This window comes from Macaca mulatta, chromosome 14 (assembly GCF_049350105.2).
Source record: "Macaca mulatta isolate MMU2019108-1 chromosome 14, T2T-MMU8v2.0, whole genome shotgun sequence".
In the NCBI taxonomy this organism is placed as follows: Eukaryota; Metazoa; Chordata; class Mammalia; order Primates; family Cercopithecidae; genus Macaca; species Macaca mulatta.
Genome location: NC_133419.1, coordinates 45,290,256 through 45,304,542, shown reverse-complemented (window position 1 = coordinate 45,304,542; position 14,287 = coordinate 45,290,256). Strand labels below are relative to the sequence as shown.

At 45.4% G+C, this 14,287-nt stretch overlaps 1 protein-coding gene across 8 annotated transcripts in view; it reads left to right on the top strand.

Annotated features, from left to right (window-relative positions):
- NAV2 (neuron navigator 2) overlaps positions 1-7,116 on the top strand; it is a 409,147-nt gene extending 402,031 nt beyond the window's left edge. For 7 of the 8 annotated variants that reach the window (XM_077964833.1, XM_077964832.1, XM_002799608.4 and 4 more), the window contains one exon: positions 3,651-7,116. In XM_077964833.1, the coding sequence (XP_077820959.1) occupies positions 3,651-3,776 (126 nt within the window). In that variant the 3' untranslated portion in view covers positions 3,777-7,116. The other variant, XM_077964831.1, reaches the window with a different exon arrangement.
- The last annotated feature ends 7,171 nt before the right edge of the window (positions 7,117-14,287 follow it).

Below are 14,287 nucleotides of genomic sequence, written 5' to 3'. Positions count from 1 at the left end.
TGGGTATGATGCAGGGCCTCTGGAAATACAAAGGTGACTAAACCCAGCCTTGCTTTGGAAGGCTGGACTCAAATGACTGGGCCATTTGAAAAATGACCCCAAGATTAGGGCCATTTTTGCCAATATTTTCTTCCATGATTTGTGTTTATCCCTAAAGACTTTTCCTCTAAAATTTTTTCTGGTTCTAGATAAAAGGTTAAGAATTGATTTTTTCCCCTTAAATGTTCTTATACCTACTGTCTCTGTACAACTCTTTGCCCTCTGATTTGGGATGCCACCTCTATTACCTACTATCCTATTACTTTGATCTCTCCTACCAATAACAGAGCAGGGGAAGAGATTGCTGAGGACCAGAAGCCCAAGGCAAATGATCAGGAGAGTAGACAGGGAGAGGTCTGAGGGCAGGAGGGACTCACAGAGGGGAGGGGGCCTGAATATGAGTCCCATGGTCATTGCGATAAGCTCAGTCTTTAACACTGTTTAAGCTTCTTATTTATTTGGCTGTTGCTAAAACAACAAAGGCCCTTTAGGAAGCACCCAGGCTGGAGTGGCTCACGCCTGTAGTCCAAGCACTTTGGGAGGCCGAGGCAGGCAGATCACGAGGTTGGGAGATCAAGACCATCCTGGCTAACACAGTGAAACCCTGTCTGTACTAAAAATACAAAAAAATTAGCCAGGCATGGTGGCGTGCACCTGTAGTCCCAGCTACTTGGGAGGCTGAGGCAGGAGAATGGCGTGAATCTGGGAGGTGAGCTTGCAGTGAGCCGAGATTGTGCCACTGTACTCCAGCCTGGGCGACAGAGTGAGACACTGTCTCAACAACAGCAACAACAACAACAACGAAGCACCGGGCTGGGTGCAGTGACTCATGCCTGTAGTCCCAGTGCTTTTGGTGGCTGAGTTGGGTGGATTGCTTGAGCTCATGAGCTCGAAAACAGCCTGGGCAACGTAACAAAACCTCTTCTCTACAAAAAATACAAAAATTAACTGGGCGTGGTGGCACACGCCTATAGTCCCAGCTACTCAGGAGACTGAGGTGGGAGGAGGGCTTGAGCCCGGGAGGCAGAGTTTGCAGTGAGCCAAGATAGTGCCACTGCACTCCAACCTGGTTGATAGAACCAGACCTTGTCTCAGACAAACAAACAAACAAACAAAAGAAACACCTGGGCCAATCACAGTAGCATTTCTAATTAATTGTAGTACTCTACCAATATAAGACCCATGCAAAGTCATACTGCTAAATTAGACCTAACAAGTCAAAAGCCCATTAAAATACAGAGGAAGCAAATATACCAAAACTTCCCATGGTTAAAGGACGATTATCATGCCTTAAATTTAGGCCCAAGCTTTCTTGGCAGGCATAGCTAAAAGAAAACATAACAGAGGATATTATTTGCATTACCTAAAAGAAAATATAAGACATGTAGCAGGATTAAAAGACAACTGATTTACTGTTCTATTCCTAGCAGCTAATTAAGTCCCTAGATGATGATAATAATAATAATAATAATAGGCAATTCAGGTTGTCTGCCATCCTGCTGTTTGGTGGGATGTAGCTGTGGTTCTGTTGAAGATTTTAGTGGGAACTGTATTTTTTAAGGATTTATTATTTGTATTGCCATGTACAACCTAGTTTGCAATATTTATAACAGTAGTCTTACAAAGGAAAGAGGCATACTTTATTTTTTATTTTTTTTATTTTTTGAGACGGAGTCTCACGCTGTTGCCCAGGCTGGAGTGCAGTGGCACGATCTCGGCTCACTGCAAGCTCCGCCTCCCGGGTTCCCGCCATTCTCCTGCCTCAGCCTCCCGAGTAGCTGAGACTACAGGCGCCCGCCACCGCGCCCGGCTAATTTTTTGTATTTTTAGTAGAGACGGGGTTTCACTGTGGTTTCGATCTCCTGACCTTGTGATCCGCCCGCCTTGACCTCCCAAAGTGCTGGGATTACAGGCTTGAGCCACCGCGCCCGGCCAGAGGCATACTTTAAACAGCCATTTGCAATGTTAACCATTGCCGAAAGCCAAGGTCATGGAGGTATTTTTGCGGAAGCAAACTCATGAGGTCTTAACTTACATAGAAAATATAATTTAGTATATCTAGAGGAAAGAATGGCCAGCCCATCCCTAAACAATCTTTTCTGAGCCAGTAACATTTGTATCACTGGTTGGACACAGAAGGTGTGTAGGTAAGACTCAGGATTCTTGGAAGAATTCTCCTTCCAACCCCAGGCCCCCAGAAGTGAGCTGTACCAGTCCAGTCACTTCTATTATCAAGTTAGATATTTGATATTTGTCCCAGTTCTCTTTCTGCCCAGGGCCATGTGTCTCTATTATCATAGCTCTCTTATGTGTTAATCCTTCTCACTCACGAGACTGAGACCTTCATGAGAACAGGATTTATTTGTTTTTGTTCCAGAACCATATACTGTGGACATATTGGGAGTGTTTAATGAGTGAATAAGTAATCCCAGTTGCCAAGGATTGTCCATTATACTTCAGCTCTGCCTCTTCCCTGGTTATGGCTGTGCAGATGGACACCAGGTGATGGTGCTTCTGCAGCCTGGCACATCTGGGTAGACTCTGCAAAGCATCCCGAGGGGCAGCTGGATTGTACACCCAGCTGCACCGCATCTTGGCCTTAGCTCAGGCCCCATATTCCTGACTTACTTGCTATATAAAATATACAATACATACACACAATTTACAGTTATAAATAAAAGTAGCCTTTATTCCCTCTCCCCACTCCCAAACAAGTGACCCGTAAAACGTAAACAAGGGCAGATTCAAGAATGCTGTCGCTAAACTCTTTTCTTTAAGTTACATGGTGATGACAACAGATGACATTTATTAAGCACTTACTATATGCCAGGCCATCCCCTCTTCTAAGGGTTTAATACACATTATATCATTTTATTGCCTACTTCAACCCTATGAGAAGTGTTGCCATTCTCCCCATTCCATAGATGACGAACTGGTGGCTCAGATACCTTAGGTAACTTGCCCAGAGATTCCTGAACCACAAGCGAAGGCTCTTTGCACTCGGATGCTTTGCTTGTAACTGGCACTTCCCCTCACCTCCCTGCCAAGGCTTCCACAGGAGCTGGAGCACAGTTGGCTCCAGTCTGACCTGGCCAGAGCAAGGAAAAGAGACGGGTTTGATGCCTGTCAAAGCGGGAGGGGGTCCGTGTCCTTCAGATGTTGGTGACGCTGACGCCAAGTTCCAGGAGCCGGGACACTCAGCCACACCTTCATCCAGGCCGAGGGCTATGCCTGAAAGGTGTGCCCCTCCTAAATAAAAAATAAATATAATATGTATAGAGAGCATCATTTTGTTTTTCAGTGCTCTACATATATTAACTCAATCCACTCCATAACGTTATAGGGCAGGTACTATTATTATTCACATTTGACCAGTAAAGAAACAAGTATGAAGAGGTTAAGTAACGTGTTCAAAGTCATGCAGCTAGTAATTGGTGAAGTTGGGATTTGAACCCTGGAAGCCTGGCCCAAAGTCCATGTTCTTGTCCACTGCCTCTACTGTGGGCTGTTATCCCAGGTGAGTCTGAAGGAGGTGGCATGACCTTCTAGGGGTCCAGGGTGGGCAGCCAACTAGACAGAAAGCAGCTCATGCTTCCCCACTCTTCCCCTAGATGAACATGCTGATGAGGCTGCAGGAGGCAGCCAACTACTCCAGCCCCCAGAGCTATGACAGCGACTCCAACAGTAACAGCCATCACGATGACATCTTGGACTCCTCTTTGGAGTCCACTCTGTGACAGGGGCCCGGAGCCCAGCGCCCTCCTCTTCTCCTCGCCCCATTCCACCTGCATCCCCAACATCATCCTGAAGTTGACTTCCTGAGCCAGCCCCCAGCCGCAGCCCTGAAGCTGCGGGAACACCGAGACCCCTCATCCTTCAGCCTCGACCTGGGTGCAGGCATCCTGGGCCAGCTGCCTGCGGACCGCTTCCTTCCACAGCGAGAACTGCACTACCTTCGGTTGTACTTTAATTATTGTTTTGCCTTGTTGCTGTGACCTCCCTAAGACACTGAAGATACTTCTCGGGAAAGGATCATCGCCGTTGAAATGAAAAGAGAGACCAAAAAAAAAAAAAAAAAAGTAGAACCCACATGAAGCTCTGAAACCAAACAGCATCCTGACATAAGCTTCCCAGGGACAGAAGAGACTGGAGCAAAGTTGGAAACACAGAGAAGCACGGCTTCCCCTCAGCACAGACCCTCCAGACTGGGTTTCAGAGCCACACCACCCACCCTCCCACACAGTCGGCCACAGGGAGAACTGGTGCTAACCAGGGTGCTTGCTTTGGTCACGTTCAACGCACTACAGAGCTACGACACAGGGAAACCTTAGGAGAAAATAAACCATGCTTTCATGTTTTTTAAATGGTGCTTTCCTTACTCGAGAGGTATTTTGCCTGTTCCAATCCAACCACCCCATTCAGGTCCATCAGCCTCTGATTAATCCGTGAGAGAGTGAAGGAGTGAGAGTGTGAGCGAGTGGATGTGGCTGTCAGTGCAGAATGGCATGCGTCTGTTTCCTTCTGATATATGAATGAATCAGGTGGTGGTTTTTTTTTGTTTTTTTGTTTTTTCCTGCAAACACTGTGTATAGTGAGACTTGTTCTGCTTTGGAGAACAGATTACCTTTTGAAAATGAGGTTGAGTTTCTTCCTTTCTGATGCATTGATTTTTGAAGATTTTTTCCCCCTTCCCCTCTTGGTCAGAATCAATCCTTTGGTGAAAGTAAGAACCGCAGGAGTTGAGTTTCGGTTTGGTCCTGCTCAGTTTTGGTTTTTAGTTGTCCATCCTCACAGTCCTACACACTCGCCTCCTCCTGCTAGGGCTGGGGTCATCTGTGTCCTTTAAAATGGATGAGGACCCAGTCCTCGACATGTGGGTGAGCCATGGACCTTGCCTTCCCTTCTCATCCTTGAGGGTTTAGAACACACACCAACACCTCCAGCGCCCCCGCCCCAGCTTCCAGTGGAGTGATGAGGTCACCTCGCAAAAGACTTGCACTTTCCTCAGAACCAACATGATGCAGCTCAACAAGGGTGAGTGTCACCCCCTCCCAGAAGCCCCGTCTGGACGAGCCTTGCCTGACCTCTTCGGTGCTGACCTTCCCAAAGTGATGCCTTACTGGTTTTGTACTAACTGTGTTCATTTTACATAAGTGTCGTGCCTGCCCGGGGTTTGTTTTTTTGTCATTGTTTCCCCCATTGAAACAAACAGGGCTAAAGAGTCATCTGTTCATTAGGAGAACTCAAGTTGCTGTGACTTTTCTCATCCGAAAGACTCATTCGTGTGGATGCGTGACCATGGGAAAAAGAAAAAAAAAAAGATCCATTTTTTAGGTTCTTATCAGTCTCCAGCTGACAACCCAACTGGACAGGGATCTGTCTGGTACAGGAGAAGGCAAAAGCTTCTACAATCTACATGACCTTGCTGATACTTGCTCTAATAGAAACCCAGTCTGCTGTGTCTTCAACATACTGGTATTTTCGTTACAAAGTATGATACATTTTTGAGTTGTTTGTTTCTGTTTTATAAAGAGAATCTTTATTGGACACCAGTGAAGGTGTCTCTGTTTTAATGATCAGGGTTTTTATTCCATCTTTTGCATTTCTATTTCTGAAGATTTGTCTCTTGGCATCTTTTTTTAGTTTCTTACCGTAAGAGTTTGACCCGAAACTGCTCACTTCATATTGGATGACACCATGTTCTTCCTCTTTAAAAAGAAAAGGGGAATGTGTCCCACTAGTGAAAGGAAAACTTTTCAACACTGTCCCTGCTTTAATCTCAGCAAACTCAGACTATTCTGCTTAGCCTTCATTAGTCATCTGGGAATGAGTGTGTCTTGTTCTGTTTTTGTTTTTAATAAAACTTTCAAACCATATATTTAGCCTGTGACCAGGGGGGCCAAACCTTAAGATTTCTGGTAAACCTGAAGGGTGGCCCTCCTCAGACAATTTATCTCCCAGCAATGACCCTACACTCGCGTACTGTGAATTTGGGAGGAGGTAAAGTTGACTTCTCCTTGTGGGCAGTTTTCCAATCACCTTGTGAGTAGACACCTGCCAATATTGTTTAAAATCTTTTTTTAATATGACATCCTCCCTTGTCATTCTCTTCTCCCCTCTCCCACAGACTTCCCTCCCACTGGGTCCAGGTTCAGAACCAAGACTTCTGTACCTGGTGCTGCCTGATTGGTGAACATTGACTTCAAGTAGCATAGCCCTTGTGTGACTCACAACTCAGTGTCCTTCCTAAAGTTTCGGGAAGCAGGGTTGTCTAATATGCACATTTCTTACTTTGGTCATATTTTTACTTTAGTGCCACTCACCTTTGACAAAGTGACTTTGTACTCATTTAGGGCTCTATTGGAAATGCTTCCATTTTGCCTTTTCTACAGTTAGGGCAATTTTGAAATGTATAAATTCTATGCAACATTTATGTTGAGTTACCAATGGAAGCCAAAAGTTCTCTTCCCAAACTGCCAAGAATGATACAGGCCATAAGTGAAATGGGAATACCTTTTAAGTTTCATTAGGGGTGGGGTGGGAGTGGGACAGGAACAAGACTTGCCTAGATCTTTGTTGTATCTTGGGGACTTTTACTTTGTTGTTTGATGCTTAAACTTCAAAATTCTCTGTATTCAAATTTGATTGTGGCGAATCTACTTCAAAAAGGAAACATAATCCAACTTTGTGGATATTAAATGGAAGGTTTGCTGTTTTGATCTAGTTGTTTCCAGTGGAGCAGTTTATGAAATATGTTCTATAAGATGTACATTTTTTCATTGTAACATAGAAATTGTAAATAATTGATTAAAGTGCTGCATTTTGATGAATTTTTTCTAGCCATTTTTAAAGAGAAAACTAGGAATTGAGTATTTTGTGTACGGTATGTTTCCATCCTCCCTCCCCTTCCTCCTCCTCTCTCTCTCTCCTCACCTATTTAATTTTCATTTGTCATGAGGTTTTTGGATTTGCCAATGATCTGCTGGACATCATGCCCCATGTCATAGAGAAGAAAGCTGATGATTGTACCAGTCTTAAATTATTCATGATTCAATAAAATTGATGCTTATTTATTCAGATTAGTGGTTTGGCTTGTCTGTGCTAGAGCAAGTCCTCATAAGAGTTTAATTTCATGCGAAGAGCAAGTCAGTCTTATCTGGATGCAGCAAATGCAGGGAAAACCCAAAACCTTTGCAAACCCGTCTTGGCTAATATGCCATCCATATCCCGACTCTTCTCAGTTTCTCAGGTCTTTTTGCCACTCCTGTGGAACTTGTTAGAACTGTAGAATTTCAGATCCTCTCAGACTTTATGAATCACCAGGGATCTGGTGGATCCTCAATTTCTAACAAACTCCTAGGCAATACCAGTGCTCTAGTGCCTGGACCACACATTGAGTGGCAAGCAACATCAGTGTCCAGCCAGCCCCCTAAGTCGACCCCTTGGCATGAAAAGGATTTTTTTTAATGTATTGAGTGCCTACTAATTTCCAAATGCTTTCCCAAATACTCAATATAATGCAAAATGATGCCAGAGAGGTATTCTTACTCCCATTTTACAAGTAAAAAAAACGGAAAATGATGTGCCAAGGAACCTATAGCCAAGAAGTGAGTTGAAGTTTCAGCCCCATCTTCTGACAGTCCTGCCTTGCCGGGCTGCCTTCTAATCTTGGGGGCCTCCTGCCACATCGCAGCTCACATCCATAACAGACATAGGCAGTGGGAGATGACCTTACATCTCAGCATTCACTTTAAATAGCAACAACAAAAAAGGCGCGGTTTGGAGTCCTGTGGGTTCGCAGTGAAATTGATCCCACATGGTTGGCTCAACTGCTCATGACATGAAGTGTCTCACTCTTAACATACAACAGTGGCCCAACCAGGGAGGAGGTAAAGAATCCAGATATTTAGCATAGGCAGTTTTAATCCCTGTCAAAAAAATAATACAGGAGGGGTAGTACAATGGTTTGACAACTAGATGTCCTGAATTCCAAAATTCCACGTCAAACATTCTATCCCATTGCTCCATGATATATTCTGAGGTTACCTAGGAAGTATGACCAGCATACATAAAGGGCATGGTGGACAGATGGCTTTTTAAAGAGAAGGGAAGAGCCAGGTGTGGTGGCGCACGCCTGTATTCCCAACACTGGGAGGCCAAGGCAGGTGGATTACCTGAGCCCAGGAGTTTGAGACCAGCCTGGGCAACATGGCGAAACCCCGTCTCTACAAAAAATACTAAAAATTAGCCGGCATGGTGGCACATACCTGTAGTCCCAGCTACTCAGGAGGCCGAGGCACGAGAATCGCTTGAACCAAGGAGGCAGAGGTTGCAGTGAGCCAAGAATCACATCACTGTACTCCAGCCTGGGCAACAGAGCGAGACTCTGTCAAAAAAAAAGGCGGGGGGAAAGACAGGAACTGCATTTACGTACTCACTGGGTACCAGATATACAGAAAATTTCACTCTATCACATATAATTACAGCAACTCTAAGAGGTAGGTGTAATTATCTCTATTTTACAGGTAAGAATACTGAGGCTGAGTAATGTTAAATTAATACATAGTAGAAATGGAATTCTTGGTATATCTGATTCAAAACCCATGCCTTTTCTGCTACGCTAAGCTACACTCAGCTTAGGTTGGGCTTTGATGGAGGATTACACATCCCTTCTGCATTAGCTCTTTATTGCTTGTGTAACAAATTAACCCCAAATTTGGCAGCTTACAGCAGAACATTTTCTAACAGCTTCTGTGGATCAGGGGTTCAGGTATGTCTTGTTGAGTACTGTGCCTCAGGGTTTCCCACAGAGCTGTAGTCAACGTGTCTGAAATAAAATTTGCAAGGAAAAAAATATTTAAAAGCAAGAACTACATAAAGCATCATATTTAACGGTAAGATGTTCAATGTTTTTCCTTGCAGATTAAGAAACAGATAAAGATGTTTCTTACTACCACTGAATATCGTGGTAGAGATCCTAGTCAATACAGAGAAACAAGAAAAATAAGTTATGAGGATTGGAAAAGGAAGAAATTCAACAGTCTTTATTCACAGGTAACACTTTGTACTTAGATTATGCAACAGAATTCACTGGTAAGTTATTAGAAATAATAAGATAACTAAGTTTTCAAAGTCAGTACACAAAAATCAGTTGAACATCTATATGCAGCCAGAAGTTTTAAATTTTTAAGAATGCCAATCTAGGCCGGGCGTGGTGGCTCAGGCCTGTAATCCCAGCACTTTGGGAGGCCAAGGTGGGTGGATCATGAGGTCAGGAGATCGAGACCATCCTGGCTAACACGGTGAAACCCCGTGTCTACTAAAAAATAGAAAAAATTAGCCAGGTGTGGTGGCGGGCACCTGTAGTCCCAGCTACTTGGGAGGCTGAGGCCGGAGAATGGCGTGAACCTGGGAAGCAGAGCTTGCAGTGAGCTGAGATCTCACCACTGCACTCAGCCTGGGTGACAGAGCAAGACTCCATCTCAAAAAAAAAAAAAAAAAAAAAACCAATTTAAGAGTGAAAATATCAAATACCTCAGAATAAATGCAATATAAAGTGTTCAAGACTTCTATAAAGAAATCTATTAACCATTGTTGAGAGAAATTAAACCCCAAATAAAAGTAGGAAAATATTATGCTTATGCATTAGAATACATGTTGTGAACACATCAATCCCTGCAAGATGGACTATAGATCTGATGCAATCTCATTTAAAAGCTCAACAGGGTTTTTATCAAATTGACAAAATGATTCTAAAACTTACATGGAAATGCAACAGGTGAAGCACAGCCAATGAAGAAGAACAAGAAGAGACAAATTTTTCTACCAAAAATCAAGACTTATTATAAAGGTCGTTAAGACCTTATGGTATTGGTATAAGAATTGACAAATAGTTAAAAAGAACAGGATAGACATCCCTGAAGTAAACCCAACACACACTTGCTTTGCTATATGGAATCATGAATAATGTCTCAGAAGCAAAGAAAATGTGACAAAGAACACAAGACAATGGGATCCACTGGTTTTTACTCCAAAGCTGAAGGTTGGACTGACCTCTTAAAGGTCAGGAAAGACATTTTGTGTTAGAGCACTGTCATCTAGGAAACAGTATAAATTTTCAACTGTCAGCCATTATTTGTTGTTTGTTGGTTTTTGTTTTTGAGATTGGGTCTTACTCTGTCACCCAGGCTTGAGTGCAGCGGCGTGATTATAGCTCACTGCAGCCTCCACCTCCTGGGCTCAATCGATCCTCCTGCCCCAGCCTCCTGAGTAGCTGGGACCACACTAAACCCAGCTTTTTTTTTTTTTTTTTTTTTTTTTTTTTTTTTTTTGAGATGGAGTCTCACTCTGTCGCCCAGGCTGGAGTGCAGTGATGCAATCTTGGCTCACTGCAACCTCCACCTCCCAGGTTCAAGTGATTCTTTTGGCTCAACCTCCCAAGTAGCTGGGATTACAGGTGCATGCCACCACACCCAGCTAATTTTTTTGCATTTTTAGTAGAGATGGGGTTTTGCTATGTTGGCCAGGTTGGTCTGCAACTACTGTCCTCAAGTGATCCACCTGCCTCGGCCTCCCAAATTGCTGGGATGACAGGTGTGAGCCACCATGACTGGTCCCAGCTAATTTTTAAAAAATATTTGTGTAGAGATGGGGTCTCACTATTGTTGCCCTGGCTGGTGTCAAACTCCTGGCCTCAAGTGATCCTCCAGCCTCAGCCTCCCAAAGTGCCGAGATTACAGATGTGAGCCACTGTGCCTGTGGTAATTTATTGTTGAATGCCCAATAGCTGGAATACATGTGTCTGGCGTATAACAGATGGGTTGTAGCAGACATCAATAATTCCTTAATTTGGTCTGGGCCCAGTGGCTCACACCTGTAATCCCAGCACTTTGGGAGGCCGAGGCGGGCAGATCACGAGGTCAGCAGTTCAAGACCAGCCTGGCCAACATGATGAAACCCTGTCTCTACTAAAAATACAAAAATTAGCCAGGCATGGTAGCAGTCTTCTGTAATCCCAGCTACTCAGGAGGCTGAGGCAGGAGAATCGCTTGAACCCGGGAGGTGGAGGTTGCAGTGAGCCGAGACCGCACCATTGTACTCCAGCCTGGGTGACAGAGTGAGACTGTCTCCAAAAAAAAAACCCTTAATTTGTACTCCTTCAGCCTGACTTCACCCGAATTTCCAGTGGACAACTCCCCAGTGGACAACTCCTGACACGCTCACAGTGGCCCATCTCAAGCACCTGTGTCTCTCAGCTTCTCTACCTGGGACCTTTCTCCAGTGCCGCAGAAGCTTGTCCAGCCCCCGGCCAGAGCAGCCCACAAGAACTAGGGACTTAGTGGCCCAGGGGCAGCCTATGCCCAGCTTTCTTACCCTTCTGTGGGACAAGTGGGAGGCATGGGAGGCACCTTCCACCAGGTGCATTAGAGGATCTCCAATGGGACTGAAACCCATGTTGCCCACAGTCTTAATGAAGGAAACTCGATGGGAATTTCTCCCTTCCTTCTCACGTTTTGCCTACTCCCTCCCTCAGAGCTGGAATGATGATGAGTTGAGTCAGGCACCGAGGACACAGCCCTGGGAGTCCTCTTTAAATTTTGCACCCACTGGCCTCACTTGCCTCAGGAGAGCCTAGTCCTGGGCCCTACCCTCAGCCGTGCTTCCTGGCACCACAGCACAAATGATCTGCACTCAACTCCTTTCTCAGGATCTGCTAAGACAACTCGGCAATTCCTCTTAGTTATTGTTATGGGTTAAGCTGCGTCCCCCAAAAGGCCAGGTTGAAGTCCTAAACCCCAGCACAGAATGTGGCCTTATTTAGGGACAGAGTGGTTGCAGGTGTAATTAATTAAGATGGGGTTTCACTAGAGTAGGGTAGGCCTTTCATCTAATCTGACTAGTTTCCTCATAAGAAGACAATGTGAAGATCCAAGAGACAAATGCCATGGGAAAACGGAGGCACAGAAAGGAGTCAGGTAGAAGTAAGGATTCTACCCGAGTCTCAGAGGGAACATAGCCCTGCTGACACCCTGACTTCAGACCTCCGTCATCCAAAACCTCGAGAGAATAAGCTTCCATTGTTTGAAGTCACCTTGGGGGTGGTACTTAGTTATGGTAGCCCTAGGAAACTAGCACAGTCATTTATCCAACAGAAAAGCAGACATATATGGGCCAAGAAACATAGACACAAATGTTCACAGCAGCACTACTCATAATTACAAAAACTGGAAAGAACCCACATGTCTGCTGACAGTAGAAGGACAAATGAAATAATGATCCGTCACTATCACCCCACAGTGAAAATGTGTGTGGATGAATGTTGAGTAAATGTTGAGTGAAAACCGCCAGACACAAACTGATGCCAAATGTATGATTCCATGCCTATGAAGTTCACAATAGCCTTCAGGAGTGAGTGCAGGCTCAGGTCATAGAAATACAAAGGAAAGCGAGAAGGGAGGGGCAGCAGTTGGGAGGGGTGGAAAGGTGCTTTGGGGTGCTGGCACCGTGTCCTCCTTCTTGACTTGGGTGGTGCTATGGTATGAGTGTTTGTATCCCTCCAAAATTCATACAGTGAAACCTAAATCCCAATGTGTTAATATAAGGAAATGGGCCCTTACGGGGTGATGGGGTCATGAGGAATCCGCTGTCATGAATGAGATTAGTGCCCTTAAAAAAGAAGCCACACTGGCTAACACGGTGAAACCCCATCTCTACTAAAAAAATACAAAAAACTAGCCGGGCGACGTGGTGGGTGCCTGTAGTCCCAGCTACTCAGGAGGCTGAGGCAGGAGAATAAAAAAAAGAAGCCACAGAGCTAGCTAGTCCCTTCCACTGTGTGAGGACACAGAGCACAGAAGCCATCTATGAACCAAACAGCAATCCATCACCAGACGCCAGGTCTGCTGGTGCCTTGATTATGGGATTCCCGGCCTCTGGATCTGGAAGAAAAAATTTTCTGTTGTCTAAAAGCCACCCAGTTTATGGTAGTTCTGTTATGGCATCTTTAACAGACCAAGACAGGTGGTGGTGACACAAGCGTTTGCTTTGTTGTAGACCTTTGAGCTACATGTGTTGTGCACCAGAAGGTTTTTAGAAAGTAAACACGACCCCAGGCTGTCCACCTGGCCACCGAACCCAGTGAAAGCTGCAGTGCAGCTGAGACAGCTGCCCCTGAGCCCTGGCTTTGGCCTCCACCTCATCACTAACTCACTGCTTGAATTCTCAGCAGTAGGTCAGTTCCTGAATCCATAAATCGAGGACACTGTCTGTGTCCACCTTGACACTAACCGATGTGTGAGCTTCGACAAGTTAATGCCACCCCCCATGCCTGAGTTTCCTCTTAAGTACCCACTCTGTCATGCAGGATTGAGGAAGGTGATGCATCACGTGTGCCAGACTCCATGAAACACTGACTCCATCTTCTTCATCCTCCCAGCTGCTTGCCGCGCAGTCTCTGCAGGAGTCAGAGGATGGAGCTGCAGAGCCTCTGAGGGCAGAATTAGGCCCAATAGGGGAGGATGCAGAGAGGCACATCAGGACCCCATACAAAGGAAAACGTCCTAAGGGCCACAGGAATAGGCTGCTTTAATGGGATACTGAGCGCCCCATCACCACTGGAGTACACACAGAGGCTGGAGAACGACCTGACCGAAGCAGCAGACGAATCCTCGCCCTGGGTGACAGGTGAGTCCAGGTGTCTTGGGAGCTTTGTTCACCTGGAAGGATTGCCTTGGGCAGAGGAGATCGTGGAAAGGGTGTTGAGGTATGGAGACCTGAGTTACTTAGCCTACCCTAGCTGCTACTCTCAGAGAAGTCCTATCCACTCTCAGGGACATAGTCTTCCTCTCTAATGAGGGCTTGGACTAGTTCAATGGTTCCTTAATGTGGCTCATCACCAGTGACACAGAACCTCCCCTATTGCTGCTGGATCAGAATATCCTGGGGTGGGGAATCAGGAATACGGTCTTCCCCCAACTCATATTCCAGGGCCGCAATTAGGGGCAGCGCTTTCCACCTCACAGTGGCCACAAGAGGGCAGCAAAGCCCAAGCAATGCCATCCTCAGGCAGGCTCTGCCTTTCTTGGTGGACCTGCAAAACAGTAAATTCATCTCTCTCTCAGTTAGGTAGAGTATTTTTAAAAGGATTGGACCCCGGTGTGGTTGGTAGCTCACACCTATAATCCCAGCACTTTAGGAGGCCGAGGCCAGTGGATCACCTGAGGTCAGAAGTTTGAGACCGGCCTGGCCA